The sequence below is a fragment of the Vidua macroura genome, chromosome 2 (assembly GCF_024509145.1).
Source record: "Vidua macroura isolate BioBank_ID:100142 chromosome 2, ASM2450914v1, whole genome shotgun sequence".
Classification (NCBI taxonomy): Eukaryota; Metazoa; Chordata; class Aves; order Passeriformes; family Viduidae; genus Vidua; species Vidua macroura.
This window is the reverse complement of record NC_071572.1, coordinates 17522748-17547302: the sequence shown is the minus strand read 5'-3', so window position 1 is coordinate 17547302 and position 24555 is coordinate 17522748. Positions and strand designations below refer to the sequence as shown.

General features: G+C 37.4%; 1 protein-coding gene across 1 annotated transcript; it reads right to left on the bottom strand.

Annotated features, from left to right (window-relative positions):
* Positions 1–10630: 10630 nt before the first annotated feature.
* FANCB (FA complementation group B) lies at positions 10631–24236 on the bottom strand. The gene is made up of 9 exons (XM_053971914.1): positions 24133–24236; positions 22542–23579; positions 21405–21557; positions 20775–20867; positions 16876–17004; positions 15843–16009; positions 13291–13745; positions 12230–12467; positions 10631–11111 (listed from the first exon to the last, which is right to left on the bottom strand). The coding sequence occupies exons 2-9, from the start codon at positions 23472–23474 to the stop codon at positions 10691–10693; spliced, it is 2589 nt and encodes an 862-aa protein (XP_053827889.1). The 5' UTR covers positions 23475–23579; positions 24133–24236; the 3' UTR covers positions 10631–10690.
* Positions 24237–24555: the final 319 nt, after the last annotated feature.

Below are 24555 nucleotides of genomic sequence, written 5' to 3'. Positions count from 1 at the left end.
TGCTTTTCCTCCCTTGTGCTGGACTCTTTCTCTGGCAAAAAACAAGAATTGAAACAGGAGGTTCATCTAAAGGTGAGACATCTGCATGAGACTAATGCATTAACCTATTCACCACAAACAATTCCTGCTGCATCCTAATCATCACACGAACATGGCCAATCTCCAATCATGATGTCAAAAATATTGCCTTCCTGACATGTCTGCTCTTCAGTCTGCCACCTGCATGTACCCACTGGCAGCTGAGTGCTTCAGAAATGGATCCATCACCTACTGCTGGGAACAGAAAGTCAGTCATTGGCACTCCCTGTTCAAACTGAAAATGGAGATGTTTATTTTTCAGCATTGCAAAGATACATCTAACCCCCACCTTATAAATATTTTTTTTTGCTTCAGGTCTGAATCACAAAGTCTCTGGGTCATTCCCAGCCTGGCAGCAGCTAGAAAGATGAGGGTGTCCAGGCCTCTGTGTCCTGGTCCTCTGTGTGCAAAGAGATGAATCAATGCACAGTTTTTACTCTGGCTGCCTGTAAAGGTAGTCCCAAACTGAGATCTGCTCCTAAATTTGGTAAACATTTTTTGGTAGCTATGACTGTAGGCAAGAAACTGAGACTGATGCAGAAAAACAAGGATTTTTATAAATCAGATTGTGTTCAGGAGTAAGACAATCAAAATAACTCACAGCACAAGCCTGATACTCTGTTACGAAGCTCGAGGCACTTCCACAGATATAAATAAACCAGCAGTGTAGTACCCTGGCCGTCACTTGAGCAGTATGTGGAACTATTTATACGTGCAGGAGCGCTATTTCTGCCACCACATCCCCTGGAGCATTGCCTCCGGCCGTGCCGTGCCACTGCGGCTGCAGCCTGGGCCACCTCCCAGGGCTGGGGACACGCTGCGGGGCACAGAGCATCCCCAGGGTCATCGAGTGAAGACTCACCGGCAGACTCTCCCAGAGAGCAGAGAATTCTTTGAAAAGGTTGTCTTAAAGATTCTCTGTGCAGTTTTAAGAAAGACATCCACTGTGCATAGACATTAACAACCTCACGGCATCACCTCCTATTTTACGTATTCCCAGAGGCCAGCTGCAGACAGATGTGCTTTCACTGGTGGGTATCTTAGTCCACCAATGATTATTAATCAGCAGACATGCTGTAGGCTAAAAGTAAGTAAATTCCAAAGGGAAATTTAAATACAATTTTTCCCTCCAAGAGTACTTGAAGGGTATTTGAATTAGTATTTGAAGTATTTGAATTTTGCCAATTTCAAGTAATATATTGAAATCACTTCTGTTTTTGGAAATAATATTTCATTTTTCAGGTATCAAATGAAGTTCATTATTCTTCCTTTAGTGATACAATCTTGTTTTTAAGACAATACAAATTAAACTCTTTTCTTTCTTCCATAAAACATGATTTTGTAAACATTTTTGGAATGGAAGGATGTTAGAAATGAGAAGCTCAGCACAGTTTACTGAGGTAAAATTTGCTCTGACTCAGAATAGAGTGGGAAGGGATTCCAGCACAAAGGTGAGGTAAATCAATACACATCACCTGCAATAAACATAAGAATTCTACAGCAATAGAGTAAACCCCGTTCAAATATGTAAGAAACTACTGATATTTTTTTTTTAGGAAGTAATCTGAAGTAACAACATTGTTTAGAACCAACAGATGCCTTTGAAACATTTTATCCAGATCAGCTGTCTTGTAAAACTTCTTAAGCTAAATAACAGATTCTGTACTAACATCACCATCTGCCCAAGACCACAGATAAAGTATATAAAGGATGCCACAAAGCAAGGAAGCTGATTCCCAATTTGCAGTCTCAAAAATCATCAAAATCACCTCAAGGTATCCTACAGCTAGCTTGCTGGTGGCCTAATGTTTCTGTTCTTCATCTTTCAGACTCATAAGATAGTTTATGTAGCTTAACTACATTCATTATTTCAGTCTCACTTTTTCACTTGATAGCGCCTGTCACAAGGATGACAGTGATTTTTGAGTGGAAGGGTAATGGACAAAGAACTCCTTATGTTTTGTTTGGCATACTTAAAATAATTTGGTAATTCCTTCTGGAGATTTTTTTTTAGTATCTGCAAGCACTATTTAGCTTTCAAGTTACTCTTTGTGTCTCTAAAACTTTATGCTAGAAGTTGGAAACATGAACTCCTAAGCCTGTCTTTATTTCTTTGTTATGATATTAAAAGAACTTGAATCTAGAATGGAAAAAGACCCCATACAGTATTTCTACTACAACTTGAAGAAGAAATGGTGTTTCATTGCTCTGAAATTAAATCTAACTTGAATGGATTCTCATAGTTCACAACTGAAATCTGGTCTTGATTTCTAGCACACCTTTGGCATTCAAAGCATGGGTATTTTAGTATTCATTCAGTCAGTCTTCAAGATGTGCAGTTTGCCATGAAGATATACAGCCTGAAATATCATTATCAATGACTACAACAAGCTGTATAGTGTTACCTTGTTGAATATGTGGACATTATTGGCCAGCTTTACTGCAAACAATTTCAAATAAAATGGAAGCATCACATCTGTTGCCAAAGTAAATATGAAATAAGTAGGAACGGAGACTCAAATAAACAGTAACTAATTGCAGAATAAATGCAAGCTTGAATTTATTGCTCTGTTTAGAATTTATTAGTTCTCTGCCTTTACTACTTCCAAAAGGCATCCAATTCATACCTACCAAAAATTATACTAGTGGCTGATAAAAGCCTTGGCAAAGGAGTAGAGTATTTTTGAATCTAGATCTGTGAATTCCACTAACTGCTCTGCTAAGACAAAAAAAGCAGATTCTGAATCAGGGATGTGCAAACCTTGGAAGCTCTTAGAAAGCCTCACCACTGTCTTTAAGCTAAAAGGTGTAAGAGGTATAAAAATGAGTTCAGGATGGGGGACGGTGAGGCAGTGGAGAGCAGGAGGCATTTCGTTGGATTCCAAGTGGTTTAAAAATTGACATGAGAGAAAGGGCAGTTAGAGCTGTATACAGATGAACCAACACTTCCCAAGCAAATGAAAATAAAATGCTGACAAGTCAATGATTCTGTGATATTTATAAGAGAAGATTCTATTTTTTTTTAGGTGTACAGCTGCAATGCTGGGGGTACATGGGGCAAGTTGAAAAATCCATGTTAGGAAGGTATGAGAACTAGTACTGGGCAAGATGATGGCTCATGAATGGCACACAGCATGTGAGAAGGGAGTTCTCCACAGATGAGCTGTATCACTGGGTAGACTTGACATGTGTATGAGTGGGTTGATATGCAACCAATTGTAAATAATTTAAAAAAAAAAAAAAAAAAGCATTTCAGATGGTGTTAAGGGAACCATTACTATAACCTCTATAACCTCAGGCTATCCACCATCAGTTAAATCATTCAAATCCTGGATCATTCATACTGTCAATGTGTTGCTGGTTTAGACATGCTACTAATTTATAGAATGTTAATGTGGATTGTTGAAGAATTAAATTCACTCCAATTGTTTTCAACAGCCACTAAGAAAAAATATTTATTGTAGAAAAAATCAATTTCAACATGACATGGCTCCTTTTTTCTTTATCCTCTTTTAGATTATAACATGCCTATTTGTGGAGAAAATACACCAGTTTGCACAAATTCCTACCTCTTTGGTGGGAAAATAGAGGAGGAATTTATTCTTTCCCCAAGCCTTTTAATAGTTTTTTTTTTTTTTTTAATGATACACTTAATGTTATTTTACTTGATTACTTAGTTATAACTTCACAAGACAATATTTTTCATCTTCAGGGAAAATGGAATAAGCAGGAATCATTTATTCAACCTATTTGATTATATCTGCCAAGTCTATTTCATTATCCCAGTCCAACAAAATACAGGGAAAAGTTTTAAAATTAGCTATTTCTTTCTAAAGTAAAACACCCAGTACTAAAGTATGATGGATTTTACACACTGGGTCATATATATATGGTCTTTATGTATTCAGAGCACATGTTTAAAAATTGAACTACTTTGAAATGAACAAAACTGATATATTCTTTCCAGAAAATTCCTAAAAGCTGATCTGTAGCTAAAAAAATATCATATTTATTGGCAGGATGGTGTGTACTATTGAGGTACTTTGCATTGGAATACTATACACTGCAAAAGTAAGTGAACAAATAAAGGTAGTGCCTTAGGAACATTTTTTTTTTTCATTTCTGCATTTACACAGGCACTCCTCTGTCCAAGTGGCTGGCAAATTATGGAGTAAACAGAAATTATAAAATTCTTGAGTGTTTTATTAAAACTATCACAACACAAACACCCTTTCTGAGTAACTAAATAGAAATCATGTACTTTGAAAACAGGGATGTCATTAGGGAAATCAATTGCAGTGAAGCCATCAGCATTGGGTGATCAGCTATTATTCCCCACAGGAATGTGTAATTTCAGCTCTGTTCCTGTTGAGGTCACAACTGCTGTTCTCCATGGTGGTTGTATTTACCTTCCTGTCATTAATTCACAGACAGCCTTTGGATGGGACAGTTGTTGAAAAGCCCACTCCTATGTACAGCATGACAGCTACACTGACTCTCCAGCTTGGGGAAGAATTCATAATCTAATGAATGTGATCACAAATGAGAATTGTTTCTCATGGACACTGCATAGTCTAAGGAAAGTCACGTGTTCTTCAAATCCAACAGCTGCTCACCTGGACTATTCTACCTTAAGCTGACAAACAGAATCTGTTAAACAGGGAAGAATGCTGAACTGGCCTGACTGTCTTGTATTATTTCTCCTTATAGTTGTGTTGTAAAATACATGTAACTCCAATGTAGCATAATTTTCTTTGCTTTCTCTGATGTAACTATCTTATGCAGCTGATTTGGGGTGATTAAAACAGCTGGTATATTATCTGCATTCAGACACATCTGGATGATTTGAAAATTAGAAGGTTTCATACTACTTTAAAAAAAGAAAGGGGATTCTGACAACCCCCCCCTTCAGAAATTCACTCCTTTCTAGAAGTTTGTGTGTTAGCAACTCATATCTAAATAGAATTTTTAAATTCTAGTAGTATACTAACCCATCCAACGAATGCTGAATTTACCTAATTGAGGTTGAGAAAAGGCAAAATTAAAACAAAAGCTTAACATGTTGGAGGCAGCATTAAAATCTATTACCAACAAGTAAAGTAGACATGTGAATGAGCCTTAACTTCAGAGATCTTATAAAACGAACAAAAATCCCTGTGCAGTTTATCAGCATAAACAGTCATGAAGAGCTGGTAGAAAGCTCAGGTCAGGGCTGTGGAGAGGAAATGCTTTTTTCTGTGTTGCATAATTACTTGCAGCTCTTGAAAATTTCATCTAGTTTGTTCATGACTTTTATGTGTACATTCTATGATTCAACAGTTTGGAAAAGAACGTATACCTGCTTCCTACAGGACAAAGCATGGCAAAGTGGTTTTTGCTTTGGTTGTTTGGTTTTTTTTTTTTGGTTTTTTTTTTTTTTTGGGTTTTTTTTTTTTTTTTTTGGTTTTTTTTTTTTTTTTTTGGTTTTGTTTTTTTTTTTTTTTGTTTTGTTTCGTTTTGTTTTTTTTTTTCATTTTAGAAGTGATTGTGGTTTTGGTTTTCACTATTTAATCACTGAGGCGAGGGTAAGAGAGAAGAATGAAAATACAGTCAGTAGCGCCTGTGCAGAGGGAATAGTACAGACTTCACAGAAACAACAGACTCCAACCATAAATTTTGGAAGTTTTTGGCAGCTTTTGCATTTCCCCTCATGCTTGAGAACATTTCAAAGGCAGGATTACAAAAGAAGACATGTTTAGTTCGAAAGTGTAACTGGGGCTCCGGGGAGAGGGAAGGGGCAGGCACAGAGGCAGCGCACACTGTTTTGAAGGACTCACTTCAAAGCCTTCCCTTTCTCCCTCTCTGCCAGGTAAGGATCACAGCCCGGCGCATGAGTCACCGCCTCCCCATTTAGACAATAAGGAGGAGGATTAGTTAACCTGAGACTGCTTTACCAACTTGTGCCTCTGACCTAAATACCAGAGTTAAGCACCAGGGTTTTGTGACTGCAGGACTCGAGGCAAGAACTGGACTGACACAAACCCGGCGCTGGGCAGCCTTTGCTCTAGACAAGTGCTTTACAAACATACAGCTGCCGTCTCGCACCTATGAATTATGAATTTCTCAATATACTCATGGGATAATTTGTCACATACCACAAACATGAGGTCACAGAAGAGACCTAAGCAGTATCACCTCCTTAAAGCAATAATTAACATGACTAAACAGCAGCATCAAACCTCCTACTCTTTTGCTTTTTCCCTGGGAGGATTTTCTTGGCTAGAAACTCCTGCTACATGCTGATGTTCATCTTGTCCTTACCCAATGGCATGCCTAGAGTGCAGAAAAGAAAATACTGAAAAACCCCACAACCAAACCTAAAAATAAACGAGACTTGGTAATAACTAAATGCTCAAATTTAGTTAACTATTTATAACTATTTGAGATTTTAAATTCTTTTCTTTCTAGTGTTTAAACTTCATTTCTCCCAGGGAAGTAGAGACAGGGGCGGGGGGGGGAGAAGAAAACTACCACTGTTTGAATACTCCTTTTGCTGAGCCTATCATCTTTGTTAATAGCCTCTAATGAATAACTCACTCAGGGATAAACATGCTACCATTATTATTTTGTCAGCAGAGTCAGTATGATTCAGAGGAGAGCAGTCATATGACTGTCACAGTTCCCAAATTGTGAAAAGATGTGGGAAAACAAAAATTAGCAGCTGAGAGAGAAGGCTTAACTTCTACAACTATGAACAAGTGAGCAGCCTGTGGCTGATTTGAAATACATACACACAAACTTAAAAAGGAAATATTACTGTCTGACAGAAATCACTCTAGAGCAGACAGGTTTCTTTTTCCTAAGAAGCCTTAGAATGGCAGAGAAAAATTACTGTAAGTTAATCTATTTATTACACCAACTTGGCCAGAAAAAGCAGAGACCTTTGACACACAGTCCCTCTTAGGGTCTTAAATCATACTGACTTTAAAAGTGCTAACATTGTAAGAGTGCATCCAGGCATGACAGCTCATATTCCCTATGTCAGACTTTGTTTTGCATATCTGTCTTTTGAAACGTGATAAAAGAGTCATTGCAAATTAAATATATGCACACAGAACACTGCCATGTCCAGAAGACTGGAACCATTCTGATAGATACCTGTCAGAAACCACTGACTTGTGCTGGTTTCCAGAAATCAGGACTACTGGGGTCAAGACAAGTTGATTCTGGGCACAATTTTACTGCTTATCAAAGGCCCCTTTGTGTGAGTTTATGCAGGGTTGTCCAGCTCAGGAGGGAGGAATGTTTTCTAGCAAGCAGCAGGCTGAGGAGATTATTACATGCTTAGAAGCAGCATGTGAAGGTCTCCCAGGACTGGTAAGCTCTGGAGACCAGTTGTTCTGTTAAATCCACCAGAACTGATAAATTCAGAACACCAGGAGCCTGCTGGCTTGTGTACAAAGCCACTACACACATTAGTATCAACCACAGCTTGCATTAACTTGGATCATGCACAAACAGGTAGTGTCTGCTACACACAAACAAAAAAACCCTACAGGATTACACATATAAACCTGATGAAGCAAAGAGCTCTTCAAAGGGCTTTGTAACCCACCTAGGAGCCAGAGGTCCCAGGGTGGGGACTGACCTCCCAGTGTAACACTCGTGACTACTCCTACACAGAAGTCATGAGTGTTAGACAGTGAATGTGCAGTGTGAATAGTTATCTGCTATTAGTAGCAGCTTTAGTAGCAAAAAGCCTTCTGTTCCTTGGGATGTGTATGTTTCCCAACTTGATCTACTATCATGGAAAGAGGAATTTATTTAGAGAATCAAACATCCAACTACTTTATCAGTTATTTCTTGGCAATACTAATTCCTCCATAACTAGGACTGCTGCTGCCACTCAATTTCTCAGATGACTTGCTCAGAAAAGTACTTGCAAAAGCCACTTTATGCAATATCTCACTTCCAAAACTTTCTTGGAGGTCCAGAAAATGGGATTCCAACAGCTCATGACAGAAACATGGTTAGCCAACTTAACCATCTTTCTAGTCCATGCAATTTAGACTTCTCATTTGAACACCACCATGTGCAGACATTAATCATCACAAGAAACCAAAGAAGTAGGTTAACACCTTTCATTGCTTTTACCTCTGAAAGGCAAGTTTAGGAAAGCAAATACCTGTAAACAAAATGCCTGCTGCTGCCGCTTGAAGATAAGGTTCTAGAGAGCCTGAATCTTTGTTAATGCCTGCTCCGTTTTTACCTTATCCCTGGCCAAAAACCACACATATCAGCAGAAACCTTTCAAGTATTTCCAGGAGACCTTTAGATTTTGGCACATAAAAGTAAGGCACACATGCAGTACACCTGCATCATTACCACTGCAAGCTGTACCATGCTATTATGCATTACTAGACAGTTGAAGAACTGCTCCCAGGAATCCTAAAGCTGTTAGGAAAGTGTTTAATGACCTCATCTGATGATTTACAAAATAAGCATTCACGCCTCAGGAAACTCTCTTTAGTAGGAACACGTTGTTACTATACTATGCTAATAATTTCACTTCTACACTGCTGTGATTTCCCAGTTTGGTTCTTTAAAGTAACAACTCCATGGAATTAGAAACTAGCAACATTTGTGTTTAGCAGCTTTTGTTCATTTGTCCCACTCTGTTATTTCAACAAAGGGATGTCAACACAAATGGAAGTTTCTCATTAAAGACAGACAGAAAGACCAATGATGGTTAGTTACAACATGAGAGCAGGCTGCTATGTGCTGACAAAAATCAACTGCTGGACTGTCTACACTGCTTTGCAAAATCTCCTTTGAGCCCTGGGCTGAAAAGTAGCTTTGTTGCTCTGAAGGTTTCTACTCAGGTGGCTCAGCAAGGTCTTACCCTGAGCTGCAAGCTACAGGATTGCACCTTGAGATTTTTTGCTTCAGTTGTATTTATAATCAGGAACTTCTGGAAATTCCAGTGACAACCAACTTGCAGGCCCTAACAATGGATTCCTAAGCTTTGACTATTGCCTGACTGTGGCTTAACAAAGAAAGAATTGTGGGAAACCCTCAACTTTCTCATCCAGTAAATACTGACATTCAAATACCCATGACAATTTCTTAAGACATTCTTGATGTCTTAATGGAAGATTTCCCTTCTCTGTAGTTCAAAAGGAGTAATACTCTGAGTATCTCAAAAGGGGAGCTATATCACTAACATGGGTTAAGTTAACAAAGTACAGTTCTCTCATTTACTGTTTTTCTGGGCAGCGTTTTGCATTAATGTGCATCAGTTCACTCCTGTTGCCAGAATGAGAAGATGGCTTGGATTGAAAAACATCACCACTTAATGCTTCTAGAGTACATACATACAGAAGTTGAACTTTCTGATGAGACAAAAAGAATTATTCTGAAACATCAGTATTCCTTTGAGTCAATAAATATCTTATACTTTTCCTGCCAGACTTTTATTGTCTGAGAGAGAGATCATGCTGGACGTGTCAACTATTAACTCTGTTTGCAGAGAAAATGAAAAGCAAAACTCTGACAACTTCAGAAAAATGGTGACAAGCAGTAAGAATGTTTTACTTATATAAATCAGAGATAAAAGGAAGCAAATTACTGTGATTTGGAACTTTATAACCTTTCTGCCCCTCTTGAAACTAGCGGGGGAAAATTTGATTAAAAAATTACTATCTCAGCAAGTACAGGCCATTCTCTTTCTAGAAGCATAAGCAGGATATTCCTCAAGCCAGCAAAAGGAGGAATAATAATAAAAGAGTTGCCCAATATTATTTAAACTACTTGAGATAAGCCAAAACCACTGAGCAGCTAGCATCAGCAATCATGCTCTGGGATTGAGCAAGCCAATCTTCTGACACTGAAGCTAGGTTAACAGCCAAGGAAGGACAGTTTCCTCCAGGACTTACCAGTGAGATTAGCCCTACCACTAAATTGTATGGGAATGGACCTCTTAAACCTGAAGCAGCTTTATCATGTAATGAATCTTAATGAGTTCTTGAAATTTGGCTAAGAGGTCTGATCTGGTTCTTCACCCCCAATAAATACTCCATAAACCTGAGGGTGGACTCCAGAAGATAAGGCTGAAAGGTACAGATTTTTGTTCTTCAACTGGTATCACTAGAAGTTGTTTAAAAGGTTTGACATATGAAGATAAACTCTCTCTTTGAATTTGTCCAACTCCATACTCAAATTATGAATTACAATTGGTTGTATAACTTAGATCCTTTCCATACCCGTTTTAAAATGTCTAAAAAAGGCTTACATTTTACACGTGTAAAGTCATCTTTCAAGTTCAATAGAACTACTTTAAAGAGTACACACTGATTCATTTTTTTTCTAACATAGGTTTTTTTATAGTCCAAGAATTATGATTTTGGAGTAAGAATCATTAGAAAATTTTCAAAATCTGTAACAAAATGATGACTCGATCTTTAATATTAAATTCTTCCAATAGTCATCAATTAAAATACCACTATTTTTCTGTACAAACAACACAGAAATGCTATAGAATACAAATCAATATAAGTACCCATGAAAATATAAATATTACTTGATGGTATAACTTTAATAAATTTTTTTTCAAAATAAATTTAGTCAATAGTTTCTAGGACTTGGCCAGTCTCCACACAATCATATCTGAACTGAGCTGAGCTTCTGCTATTTTCAAAGCAATTTTTTGGTACAGGGCACCCTTCATTGTTTGGTTCATACTTCGCACACTCTCTTCCCGCTCATTCTGAAGCTTCTTTCTGAATTGCTGGATTCCTTCCTCAGTGTCCAGTAAAGAAGACAGAGGAGCATTATTGATGTTCTTGCCAGACTCATTCCTCCATGTCAAGCTGTTTTCAGCTTTAGTTTCTTTTAAGAAAAGAGAATTCTTCAAGGTGAGCATTTCCTTTTCCAGAGCCAGTGCTAAGTGTTCAGTAAGTATTCCTTTGCTTCCTGATCTCAGGAGTTTTACACTGCAGCTCGGAGGGAGAACTCTAGTAAGGCTGTGAAGGCACTGGAACAAGACAGTCAGATTTCTGTAAAACAAAATGATGGTGGTGTCAAAAAAAGTATACTCTGTAGTTTCCACCTATCACAGAAATATCCTAGCCAGATAAAAGATCAATCCAAACACAGGAATAAAAGATACAGAAAAGACCATCACAGCCCATACACATGAGGTGCAGTAACTATTAACAAAACAGGATCGAAAGTGAATAGTATGAAGTAAAATCACTTTTCAAAAGGAACCAAAAGTCTTGAGATTTAAAATTTTACTGATTGATTTCCTAAACATTTCAGCCTTTCCTCTTACATAGAGGAAATCAACTCCTAATTTGAGGAAAAGACTGAACCCCACTACAAAATACACTCTTACCAGTTACACATTTTCTTTTTTATTTTTTAGCTTGAACTCTTCAAAACAGCAACATTTGTCAGAATCCCAGAAATACTTTTTATGTTATAAGCTTTATCCAGCTAAGTCATAAATTGTGGCAGCATTACTAACTTGCTTAACCCAGCTTAGGAAATATTTGTCTAAGAATCTGCATAAGACAGGACATCAGTCAGACTCTTCAGATTATTTCCTTTTCACTATAATGGTAGATAGGAAATAACTATAGCAGATACACGTACAAAATGAGACTAGATTTATATTGCAATACTAAACTAAAAAATGACCTAGTAATCAATTTAAATTTAATTTAACTTGGAGTTTGTGGTTTGTTTTTTTGTTTTAATATTAATCTATAAATATTTAATATTTAAAGGTTTTTTTAAATTAAGACACATTGAAGAAAAAATTTACAAATTACACATTATACTAAGAATAATGTAAGAAAAAAATAATATAAAATTATGATGCAGCAAAATGAAGAGAAGGAATAGTAAATACCAAGCAGGTGTTAATGGAGACTAGACTTATTTGTAATTCAATGTTCCAGCTTAGACAAAATTAAACAACTCAGTTCAGGTTCTGCCATAATTCTGATCTGAAAACAGGTCTGATATTGATGAATGTTACCATAACATCATATTGGCAGCCTATTGGTTATGATTTTGGCTGCTGTTTATGGTACCAGCAAGAAACAGCATAAAGATAAAAAGGGTGTATGGAAGATGAATATAAGCTATGCTTTTCAAGTGATTTTACCTGCAAAATATTGTTAGAACTCCTTCAAATGGATTTTTCAGGGCCCAATTAAAAATTGTACCATGGATATTTCCTGCTTTATGACAGAATATGTTGTCCTGGCATTCCTTAAATGGTGTGCACTCCATTTCTCCCAGTAACCATGAACTGACTGGAGTCAACGTGCAGTCACAAGACACAATCTGAAAGGAGAATCTGACAGACACTGCAAGGACAGCAAGTATATCTTCCATGGAACCTGCAAGAAAATACAGCAGAAAAAGGTATTTGAACTAAATAGTTTGATCATGTTGCATGCATTAAATTAACCTTGATTTTTGGCTCATATTGCCAGTTTTTTTGTGAAGGATTTGCACCTGACTTCAGGCATTTTTGGGAATTTTCTTCTCACGTAAATTCTTATCCCTACTTCTGTCAAGCAAAACAGTTGATTAATGGAGCACCACCAGTAGAATGAAAGCTCTTAAGATAAACATTGCCTTGCCAAAAGAAGACTATTAATAGCCTGTGATAATAAGATAACATGTTGGCTTTAGCAGTGACACAGCATTAAAGCAAGAAAAATTAAAATTAAAATTCATTGCAAACAATAAAAAGGATATTTCATTACCTGAGCAAAAGCCCAGTTCAAAATCAATTCAATCAGGAATATTGAAAGAAATTAAAATAAATTATCTTAATATATGTGTAGATGAGGAAGAGCTTCAATTACTTTGGTATTATTTAAGAGGTAGTAGTATGTCAGAAAAAAACTTCTGTATCTAATTACAGTATCTTATTTATAGGAAAAAACATAGGCTTAAGCATTCTGTACTCAAACTTATCTTCAAAATTATCCTTTCCAGATACCCTTCATCACCAATGCTAGCAAAACCTTACAGCAACTCACTAAACATTTTTTCCATTTTGAAAAATGTTCCATCTCCTATTTCACCCAGCTTTAATTCCCAAAAAGTCTGTGCAGTTTGTGTTCAGAGAGAAACTTAGCTTGGCACCACCTAGAGTAAACAGAAGAATTAAATATATATATTTATAAATCTAAAGTATATAAATCTATTTACCTGTACAGTAACTATTATCCCTTAGCAACTTTATTGAATATCTGTCATTTGAAATATCTTCCAGACTTAACAAAATTTTCCCACAGAGTACAGTAATCTTTTTGCTCTGCTGTACACCATCATTCTGATTGTTTTGCTTCCTGGCATGCAGAAGAACTACACAGCACACACGATGAAATGCCAGCAGTGGGGAAAGGCTGGTGACAGCAGTGACTGTCTTTGCTCCATCCAACTGAATCCTTGAAGATCTCTTAGGAAATTCTTTTTTCAGATCATTGTTGCTATGCAAGTCCAATTTCATCTTTTTTGGAGGAGGTTCAATTTGACTTGAGGAGACTGCCAATGCTGAGAAGGCTTTGTTCAGCTTAATGATTTTACTTTGACACTTGATAACTGGAGGAATCGAAGAGAAGTCTTGATCCATCACTAAAGATAAACTGACATCACTCAGTGACCTGTAAAAATCCATACAATATGACTGCACTCCCAGTTCACATTTTTGCCTTCTGACAAATAACCACAACTCTGCAGACATACATAGACATTTAAGACATAAATTCTGATGCTATTCCAGATTAAGTCATAGACTTTGCGAAGACACTAAGTGCTTCACATGACTGTTTCATTTAAACTCTTTTGTATAAACATTTTTCAAAATGGGAACTGAATTTTTGAAGAGCTTCTAGGAGTTAGATGCCTCATTTCAACCAAAAGAATTTGGATGTTTAATTCTGCCAGAAAAAGCTGAAAAGTCTACGTAACCTATAAAAATACTCTATGACATTTATGGATTATTTTTTTAAATCTTTAAAAAAATTCTTTTTAATAAAAAACTGCAGAAAATATCAATTCTGTCCTTTTGAGGACTAGAAGCTCTTCTGATACTCTACATTTTTATAGATATTCAAACAAAATTGAATGTAGAGTAAAATAAAAGGCTTAAGATACTATTACCTTGAACATGCAGCAATTTCCTGAAATTTATGAAGTACTTTATTTATTCAACACAGGGCTCTTTCAATGAATTCCTAATATTACTGTTCCAGATCCTCTCTCAATGAATATATTATTCTGTCAATCAACTCAATCTCAAGATGTCACTGACATTTGACAGTCTTATGAATGTCTAATTTTCTTTATAGAGAAGTATCACCACCTCATAAATCAATCTATGATATCACTATAATCTTGCATTAGTAGGAAACACAAAAATATTCAATACAGAATTACTGTGTGGAGGTTGGAGATAAAGCAAGTCCTTTTCCCCACAAACACAGGTTGTTGTACACAGTACTGAACTGGAGCTCAGAAGACCCAGGTTCTGCTGCTGGCCTGCCAGGTAACCTTGGACAAATGGCTTCTCCACAGATCTTTTCTCAACTGTAAAAATGGGGGAGAGGACTAGATTGCTGCTGGTTTTTAAAATCTGCTGGAGATTTCTGAAGTTATAAAGGAATGAAGCATTTCACTTTAAAAAAACCCAAAAAAAACAAAGGCATCATCATCAAAGCTAAAAGAACAAACACTAAAAAGGCAAAAAACAATCTTTTGCCTCAGTGGCTCTTAAGAGAGGCTGTCAAGAGGATGAGGTCAACTTTCTTGTTAAGTTACAGCAATCTGGCAGTTGAGAAAGAATATAGCCACGGCTCCAGCAGATTGGCCAGAGGGCCTAACAGGTCAGCTCCCTCACAGCCACCTGAATGATTTTTAGTGGCATCAGTAGTCTTTGAGCTCAGCCTAACACAGCCTCAGCTACACTGCCTGTGGGAACATGGGTCAAAAGAGAAGTTCTGACTCCACTAAAGTTTACATTACACAATACCTGCTGTAATTTTTTATTTTATGTATCCTCTTTTTTCACAGTGTTTCAACTTAGTTCCCTCTCTGTAAGGGAAAATGACATAAGTAGTATTTACAACTAGAACTGAGTAACTAAAATAAATAGAATAAACAAATAATTTAAAAAATAATAAGAAAACCAACAAAATAATTTTGAAGGTTTAAGTATTGAATGGTTGATTGTTCCACATGATTTACACAAAAGACAAGCTTTGCAAACATGTTGATTAGGTACTTGACTAGAAGAGTTCAATTCAAAAGCTAAGTATTTATTAGTTGGTAAGAGAATTTAATATATTTTCTTTTGTGCTTCTTGAAGCAAATCAATTAGGAATGGCAAGTAGCTAACAGTAAAGCATCAGGAACTAAGCTAAGACAGACTTTTATTTACAACACATACTGATGTCAGCATTGCTATATCAACATGGACTATAAAGAGCCATAATTTTTGTCAAAGAAAACTCTTTTGTAAAAAGTCTCGAGTAATGTTGCAATTATACTCACATAACTGATTTCTGGCTGTATAATGTATTTTTCTGCACAGTGCTAGAGAGCAAGCAACCAGTAGCAGGAATACTGACAAAGACACATTTGAAACACTTTATATACACATGTTCAAAATAAGAAAGTTCAAATTTACTGCAGAGCTTAACCTACATATTCATTTTCTATAAAACTACCAAGAAAATTATTGGATAAGTGTATATACTCACAAACAAAATGATTCAGTTAGTTTTACTCCAACTACCAGGCTGTCACCCACAACACGCTGCCACAATTCCTCTGTGAAGTGCTCTGGGACTTCAGACGCCGGTGATGTCTCTTTACTAAGAAAATCAGGAGGACTTTCTACATCATCCCAGAGAGAGACAAGGCCTTCCTTACAGAAAAATGTGGTTTTTTAGATAAATTAAGCAGAGATTTTGGTTCTTTTTATACTGCATTACTTTGTGTTTTACCACAAGTGACTGCTGGAAGAGCTTCTAAGATACATAAAATGAAAGATATATATAAACTACATATAGTTTATTCTCTACAATAACTAGAAACGAATTTTCTTAAAACACATTATATCATCATGTATCATTATTCTCTCTTTGTAAACATCATATGTCAAAATCTTGACCTGTCATACAATTATTTGTCCAAAGATTTAAGGTGCTAGAATTTATATTATTGCATTTAATTGCTCAATACTTTGCTGTGCAAACCCAGAAAACTTGCAAGATGTCACAACAGTAACCAAAAGAGATCAACTCCATTTCAATTAAATTAGGTTTCTTTTGAGCAACGTATTAAAATAAGATTTTCCCAACCTCCATTACCTTCTCAGCCCACAGTTCACTCTGCCCCCATTATAAAATCAATTTTGCTCACATAGTTCTATGACAACTCCCTTTTTGTAACATGTGATATTACAGACAGATATTCAATATCTAGGCAACTGTGGCAATTAGAACTGTACTCTCCCCTGTGTTTGTCACTAACTCTGTCAGAGGTTACTCCTCCATACCACTCAGTTGTCAGGAGGTATTGTGCACAATAATTTCAAGTAGAAACAACTGAATTTACTCCTAACTACATATATTGGCAAGTTAAGAAAACGAACCGGACTTAAATAGCAGATTGATGAGTTTTGATAGTGGCAACCCCTACAGGCAAAAGGGGTAAGTGGTTGATGGCAGCACCCTCTACAAGTGGCTTGGCAGAATTCAGAAGTGACCTGGCCCATCTCCTGCATTTTACCTCTTTTGAGTTTGGTAGAATATGGGTTCTTTCTTCAACAATATCTCTTAATGCTCTGCAAGACTCAAGAATAACCCTCTTTTGGAGTCCTAAATGCTGCTGCAGCTCTCGAACAGAAGTCCAACCAGCCTGTAAAAGATAATCATTAGATTACTGCACATAAGATATTAAAGCTATCAAAATATCTTTTCAGCTTTCCATTTTTATGCAAGAATCACAAATAACATTTCTAAAAAAGGTTCAAGTCAGGCTACTCTGTTGTTAAAGTATGAATCTCAGAATCCTGGTCTTTCGATATTAAACCTAGAGTTATATATAAATATTAAGGTAAACTTAATCAAATTACATAGATATTCAGATACATTTCTGTATATATATTTCTGAATTATATCTTTCATTATTAATCTTGCTTCACTTTTTCATGGATAGCATTTTCATCTTCTTCTCAAGATTTGTATTGATTATTGGTCAAATAAATACATTGAAGAGTTGACAGATATACAAGCAGACACACACATTGGCTGTGTCTGTTAAACAAAACACAATGAAAAAATCCCCCCAAAAACCAACCAAGGCAAACCAAGCAAAAAAACCCACCAAACAAGTAATAAAGAAAAAAAAATCATTCCAGATTGCCAGGTTTTAAGAAAACTCCTCAAAAGTATTATCTGGAAAGGAACATCCTGACAAGTCCAATGCTTTCAAGGAGAGAACTCAACCCTGAGATGCAAAACCAAATTTCCATCTTCCCCATCCCCTTAGAAAACCCCACCAAACAAATAACACACATAAATCCATTATAAGCCTGAATAAAAAAGCAGTTCTTGAAAGTGATGTCCTCTGCTCAAGCTGCAATGGCAAAGGACCTTTAGACCAACAGCGCCCTCATGAAGTTTTGCAAAAAAAATGTCACCTATCCAACCTAAGGATCCTGGTGAATCTAAGCACCAGATTCCAAGCAATAATCCAGTGCCAGACTTTACTCAAGAGATGAAAATGAAGAGTTAAGAATGAAGATGAGTCTACAATACCTTCCTAATTTAGGTCATCAGAACACTAAGCCATCATTTACTTCCATTGGAGCCAACTCCTGAATAAACAATTGAGAACCAGAAAGCAAATGGGGAAGCACAGATGTGGAAGCACATTCACTGCTGTATGCTTGCTGACCAATCTGGCTTTTGCAAGCCCTTTTTCCTCCTAAAGCAACACAAGAAAAGGACCTGAATTCCACCACATAACAAACTCAAGACTGAATTGTGTCCCCCACTGTCACAAGTGACAGGCACATCCTTTCTGCTGTATGCCAAGATGCACTGCACTACAAGCATCAGCAGGAGTTAAGTTTTGTGCTGTGAAACTAAGAAAATAAAACTAGATCACCTTAGAAAATAAACATGGCCCTAGCAGACTAGGGCCAAAGACAATGGAGCTGTGAGTAAATCCAGGATTAATAGTCCTTACAAAACTGTCAAGTAATGGGGGGATAGAACAGAGCAGTGGACATAAAGACACTGCTTTATTTCTGCTAAAACAATCAACTAAAACCATGATAAACCCTCTAACCTCAGCTGTTGCAATTTAACTGCAGTAGTCTGCCAAAGGATATAATCTTCAGAAGATATCAAAACACATGTTAAAGTAAAAAAAAACTGCAAAGGAGGAAAGGCTGGATTCAGGCCCAAAATAAACATAGCACAATTCAAAATTGCTCAAGCTGATCTATTTTTCAATTTCACTGCCTGCAAAATGCAGTTTTTATATTTTACGGCGTATAACTTAAACACAACTTAATTATATAGTGGACTATAATTAATTCCTGTCAAAGTTCTCATGTGGTTAAGAAAACAGCTGTGCAGATATGAAACAAGGATTAAGCAACAAGGATGCAAAAGGGCTGCATCTGCTGTTTTATCGTGCTGTAAAACACAAGATTCCATGGAGACTGTGAAAACTTGATTTGATTGCAAATTTCTAGAATACCTGAATTTTGATGATAAATATCAAGAGGCACCACTTCAAGACTAAATCTCTGAAAATTCCCAAGCTAAGCAGAACTCATGCAGCATTGCTTCAAAACAAGCATCCTTGAAATTCAATTATACATCAGATTATAAAAGCCAGCAAGAGTACTTCACTGAGCAGCAAATATAATACAGAACAATGGGGATTTCAACAAGGAAGCAAGAGTGAGGTTAAAAAGAAATATCTGCACCTACTTCCAAATTCATCAGCTTCACAACTTCAAAAATTTACAGCATTAAAACACAGTAATTTTCCAACTGCTTACAATGCTTGTGCTAGCATGTGGCTTTGAAAATTAGAGATTAAAAAGATCTAAAAGCACAGAAATATAGGGTCTTAGGAAGGATTCTGTGTCTGTAAGAACTATATCAGCACATGACAGATAAAATATCCAACCAGTGGCTTGTTTCCAGCAGAACCAGTAGCCAGTGAAAACCAGATAATTAATTTCATCCTGACAAGATTCACAGAGCTGTACAGCTGGAAGCCAGTTGGTATATTGAAAGAACAAAGTTATGGAACATAGAATGTACAGCTATCAATGGCAGGGTGGACAACCTCATTAGATTTGTGGAAGGAGGAGCCAATAAGAGACAGAAACTAATTTCTGTTTTGTAGAAGAGGAAAGTAATGTAATGAGTAGGGCAAAAAGGCTGCAGTGAAGTCAGTTTTAAAATATGACTGTCCAAAAAGAAAAAAATGGAGAGACAGAAAAAGATGCATTTGGAAGGAAGACTGCACTTCTGCATGTTAAAGCAGAAGCCAGTAGGCCTCTAACATGCAAACTTTAAAAAAGTAGGATTGGAAGGGACCTCAAGAGGTCCTCAAAATTAATCTAGCTTCTATTTTCTAGTCTTCTAGGAGGAAAAACCATTTTGTCCACTGTTCTTCAAACATCTTCTATCTTTTGAGAGATGCACTTTAGATATCTTGTTTGTCATTAAAACTAGAAAACTCTTTTCTTTTTCAGTCTTTTCCTAATATGTCCTCCTTTTATTTATTTATTGACTGGTTAACTATTGCCAATTCATTTGCTTCACTTTTAAAGGCTAGAAATAAAACTGCCACAATACCCTACTTAGTTTTCACTAATTCTCAAGTGACAGGAATAATTACCTCATAGCTCATCTTTAAAGTACCCTTAGCAAATTAACAATAGCCTCATATCATTGACTCAGTATGAGGGTCGTGTTCTCCCCTAAAGATTTTTTTTTCTTAAATAATCTTCCTATTTGTCAATTATTACCCATTTGGTATAGGCTAATATACACACGGCAAAAGCACTCACACTGGTGAGTATGTTGGGTGGGAAACTCCCAAGTTTCCCCCAGTTTGTTTTATAAATTATTTTAGTTAAAAGAAGGATACATTCTAGCTTTATCTACAGTACATCTCAAAATTATCCTTGTAAAACCACTAGTAACAGGACCACGAACATCAGAAGGTGGTGAAATAACCACCGTCACCAATTTGTGCACATGCACTCACTGGGAACCTGCCACTACATGACCTGAAAGTTATGTATGTAACGGGGAGCAAAAGAAGTAAACATTCCAAATTTTTTAAACTGGTATTTAAACATGAGTAAAATGACTGCTAAGGAGCTCTGATAAGATAGCTTCAGCATTATCTCAAACTTTTAATTAAAATTAAGTTAGACCACTACAATTACCTAAATGCACTCATAACAACCGAGAGAAACAACTGAAACACAGCCTGCTACTGATTCAAGAATAAATACTTAACCACGTTGACCTTTTCCCTGAACCACTTCTGCAATAATAACAGTATCATTAGCCTCACCCTCTAGATAACGCAATGATACAGAACAGTAATTTACAGAAAACAGGGAGGCAGAACTGTTGAGTACAAACCTGCAATCTTGTTTCAAGGGCTCGGACAGTAAGCAAACCATTTTCTTGCAATCCTTCTGCAGCAGGAACATCATGTTTATAATTGATATCACTCTGAAAGAAAAAAAAAAAAACAAAAAAAAACCAAAACCAAAACCCTGAATGAATTAAAAAGCTGAAAGTAAGGTACAGGCTATTACACAGCATTATAAAAATCTGGGAGAAAATACAGCAAGCCAGTAGAATCACACTGTCTTCTAAAAGAAAAATCCTATTTTCTGAAAGCAATTAGAATTTGAGAGTACATAATGGAAAGACCCAATTATGAGAAGATAATTAACAAGCACTATGGCCTTAATTAAATTAAGTAAGGGTTCTTAGCCAAAAGGTAACCATTGTGGCAAAACTATTATGTATGTAAAGCATTTTCAGCTGCATTAATTTCCCAACAGAATGTTGATACAATCACAGAAGCAAAATAACATCTTCAGATAATTTAAGATTACAGCAGGGGATATTGTATTCAAACTTCAGGGCATTTCACAGCACACATCCAATTTCATTTTGAATCAATACTTTAATGATTTGTTGAGGTTTTCTTAATTTAGTAAGCACAGACTGAGTAGCTGAGAAAAGGCAAGCTCAACTTACTGCATAGTTGACCTCCCCAAGATCTGTTATTTTGAATGTACTTAATAAGTCTGTATTGGAGTCATCCTTAAAAAGCAGTAACAGCTGCTCACTTCCAGAGCCAATAAAATCATCCACCAGAACACATTTCACTTTTTGCCATTTGGAAGCCACCTACAGTAAAAGAGGTTTTAAAACACATTTATTAGAATAAATCTTGTATTTGAGACCTCATTTTGGTGAAGCTTGCTTTCCATTAAGAGAGCCTATTCAGTTGTGTGAAATACAATAATATTTAGAAGTTTCAAGCTCTCACTCTCACCCCATCATTTAGAGCCTAGGTAACTCTGGGAAAAATTAGCCATTTCTCTTTAAAGATCACTTTCCAGATTACAGGCTGCAGAGAAGATGACAACTTTTCAGTGTATTCGAACAGCTGAATGTTGTAACATTTATTTAGAAGCAGTAATACTTGAAGATCAGTTAAAGGCACAGTACCTTTGATATTGAGAAATATCTCTGTTTCACAATAGACTTAACTATGTTTGAAAGTTAAAGACAAATTTTTATAATAATGACAGCAACAAATAGTACAAATTTTTATTTCCTGACTTATAAAAGTCTTCCTGTCAGACTCCTACAAAACCCTAGCAGAAACTTTGTCTCTCCTAATTTTAAGAAACGGTAGCAAGGCCTTTTCCTGTCATTTTCATAAAACAACATTTTCTAGGAACAACTTTTTGTTATTAGGAATTAAGGCTCAAAATGCTTTGGTGTTCTAATGAGTAGTTTATACTTTCCAATGATATGAGGTTACTTCTAACACAAATCATCCAGGCACATTCGTAACTGCCTTACAACTTCAAGTTTTCACACTACTGCAGTTTTCAATTAGCAACAAAAGCTTTGGTCAGATTCATAAATGTATTACTAAGTGAGAGAGTACCATCTTCATTTTAAGATATATATGCAAGCAAAGGAAGCAAAACAACGTCATACTTTAGACAGGTTATTTTATCAGCAACAATAATAAACAAGAAATCTAAAGAACTTAAACATGCAGGGTTTTAGTTGCAGGACATACAATAAGACAATATATACAAAAAAGACCGCAGTAAAATGGAGCTTAAAGCCACTGGAGTTTAAAGCCACTAGTACCTGTAAGCTGTCTCTCCTCTGTATAACACAGCTATTTCCAGAGGCAAAAGACACAGCAAATAGCAAATCATTGCTGCTGGTTAGAGCTGGTTTTACTGAACATGGCTTTTCATAAGGAAGCTCACAAACACCTTTAGGGGTACCATTTTGGAACCAAATAAGCTGGTTCTTGTGGGTTATGGCAACAAGTGATATTCGGAGCTGTTTTCTCAATCTCTCGCTCCTGCAGACGTAGACAGAAGATACCACTCTGCTGTAAGCATGAGGCATGAAGCACGTGCCAGTCAGAAATTTTTGTGATTGAATCGCATATCCGAAGAACTCGCTACCCCAGATGGCTCTGTCTGAAACAGAAAATCCATCTGAGTCTTCAGTCTCTGGCAGGCAAGCAGTTCTTATCCCTAAGACAACAGTGCCTTCACCCACAATTTCACCTGTCCACACTACAGAAGAAAGATGAACAGGAGCACTTTGAACCACGCAGGTGTTGGAAGAGATGTAGAAGAGCTTGTTGGCATGTCTCCACAACAACGATGGGCCAGCAAACAACCTGATGTCTTCTTTCAGCTCATAATCCAATTTAAAATAAAAGGATGGCTCAAATTGGTTTGAACTGTGAAGCAACAATAAAAAGTATTTGATGCTGTTCCGTTTTTTCTTCTTCATCAAAATGCAGGGAAGAATAATCCCTGTTCTGGAATCTGTTGTGCAGCTACAACAAATCATTTCAATTTTTGAGTGACTGGCTCCCATGCTGAATACTCCAGAAGACTTCTGAACAAACAGCTTAGTGTCTCTGTTGAACGCCATCCTTCTGACACATAAATTCATTGCTTTATCATCTGCTTCCTTTGCATGCTTTGGTTTTGTCAACTGAAATACAAGGACTTCACCATTGTAGGACAGGAATTGATCCTGCTCACTCAGAAACATCTTGATATATCTTTATGTATATTCCTCTACAAGAAAACCATGTGTCCCTATTTCTGTCAGGCTTATTTCTTTGTGGAAATTTTACCCTTTCTGGACACTTTCCATCTACAAAAAGCAAATAAGAAAAAAAAAATTAAATTGTTTTGGGACAAGCTGAACTAAGCTTTAAGAATAACTATGCATTGCAAAGCAATAACACAGAAAAATTTGAGAGTGAGGCCAGTATGTGCTTCAACCTCACCGATTAATAATGAAGTTAAACAACTTTGCACTGAGACATTTAACTAACAGAAACATTTCAGAAATGTTTCTTTACCAATGTATGAATTCTCTGGTTATCAACAGCTGCACAGTGTAACATAAATTGATAGAAACCAAGCCACACACTCACAATTTGTGTGATGGCATTGAAGAAACCAAAAATATACTGAGCAGACTGGAAAGTAACGGTGCTTTGAATTCTGAAATTAAAGAGCCTTCTCTCGGGCGCAGTGCTTATTAATAGCTATAATTTATTTTTTGTTAAAACTATATGGCCTCGAAGGAGAAAGTTCTCTGAGGAACCATAGTCATTTGGCTGCCAAGTAGACTCCCTCCCTCTCTCCCTCCTCGCCCAGAGAAGGCCCCGGGGACCCCGAGGGAACCGCAGCCGTCTCACCAAGTTTCACTCAACTTGCAGGGTCCGCAGCGACGCCCCTGGCCCGGCTCAGGCCGCGATACCGCCCGCTCCCGCACAGAGACCGGGCACAGACACGGGCAGGGGCCGTGCCGCGGTTCCCGGCCGGACGGGCCGCTCAGGCGGGGCCGTGCCGCGGTTCCCAGCGGGGCCGTGCCGCGGTTCCCGGCCGGACGGGCCGCTCAGGCGGGGCCGTGCCGCGGTTCCGGGCGGGGCCGTGCCGCGGTTCCCGGCGGGGCCGTGCCGCGGTTCCCGGCGGGGCCGTGCCGCGGTTCCCGGCCGGACGGGCCGCTCAGGCGGGGCCGTGCCGCGGTTCCCGGCCGGCGGGGCCGTTCCGGAGCTCCCGCCGCGGGGAGCATGACGGGAGCGCGGGCGGGGCGGGGGCGGGGCCATCGCTAGGGGCGG

Excerpts from the sequence above, each read along its gene's own strand:
- FANCB (XM_053971914.1), bottom strand. The coding sequence starts at position 23,474 with ATGTTTCTGAGTGAGCAGGATCAATTCCTGTCCTACAATGGTGAAGTC. Across the intron at positions 20,868-21,404 it reads TTGGGGAGGTCAACTATGCA|AGTGATATCAATTATAAACA; the intron begins GTAAGTTGAGCT and ends TTTTTCTTTCAG. Across the intron at positions 13,746-15,842 it reads CTAACTGAATCATTTTGTTT|GTCACTGAGTGATGTCAGTT; the intron begins GTGAGTATATAC and ends GGATTTTTACAG.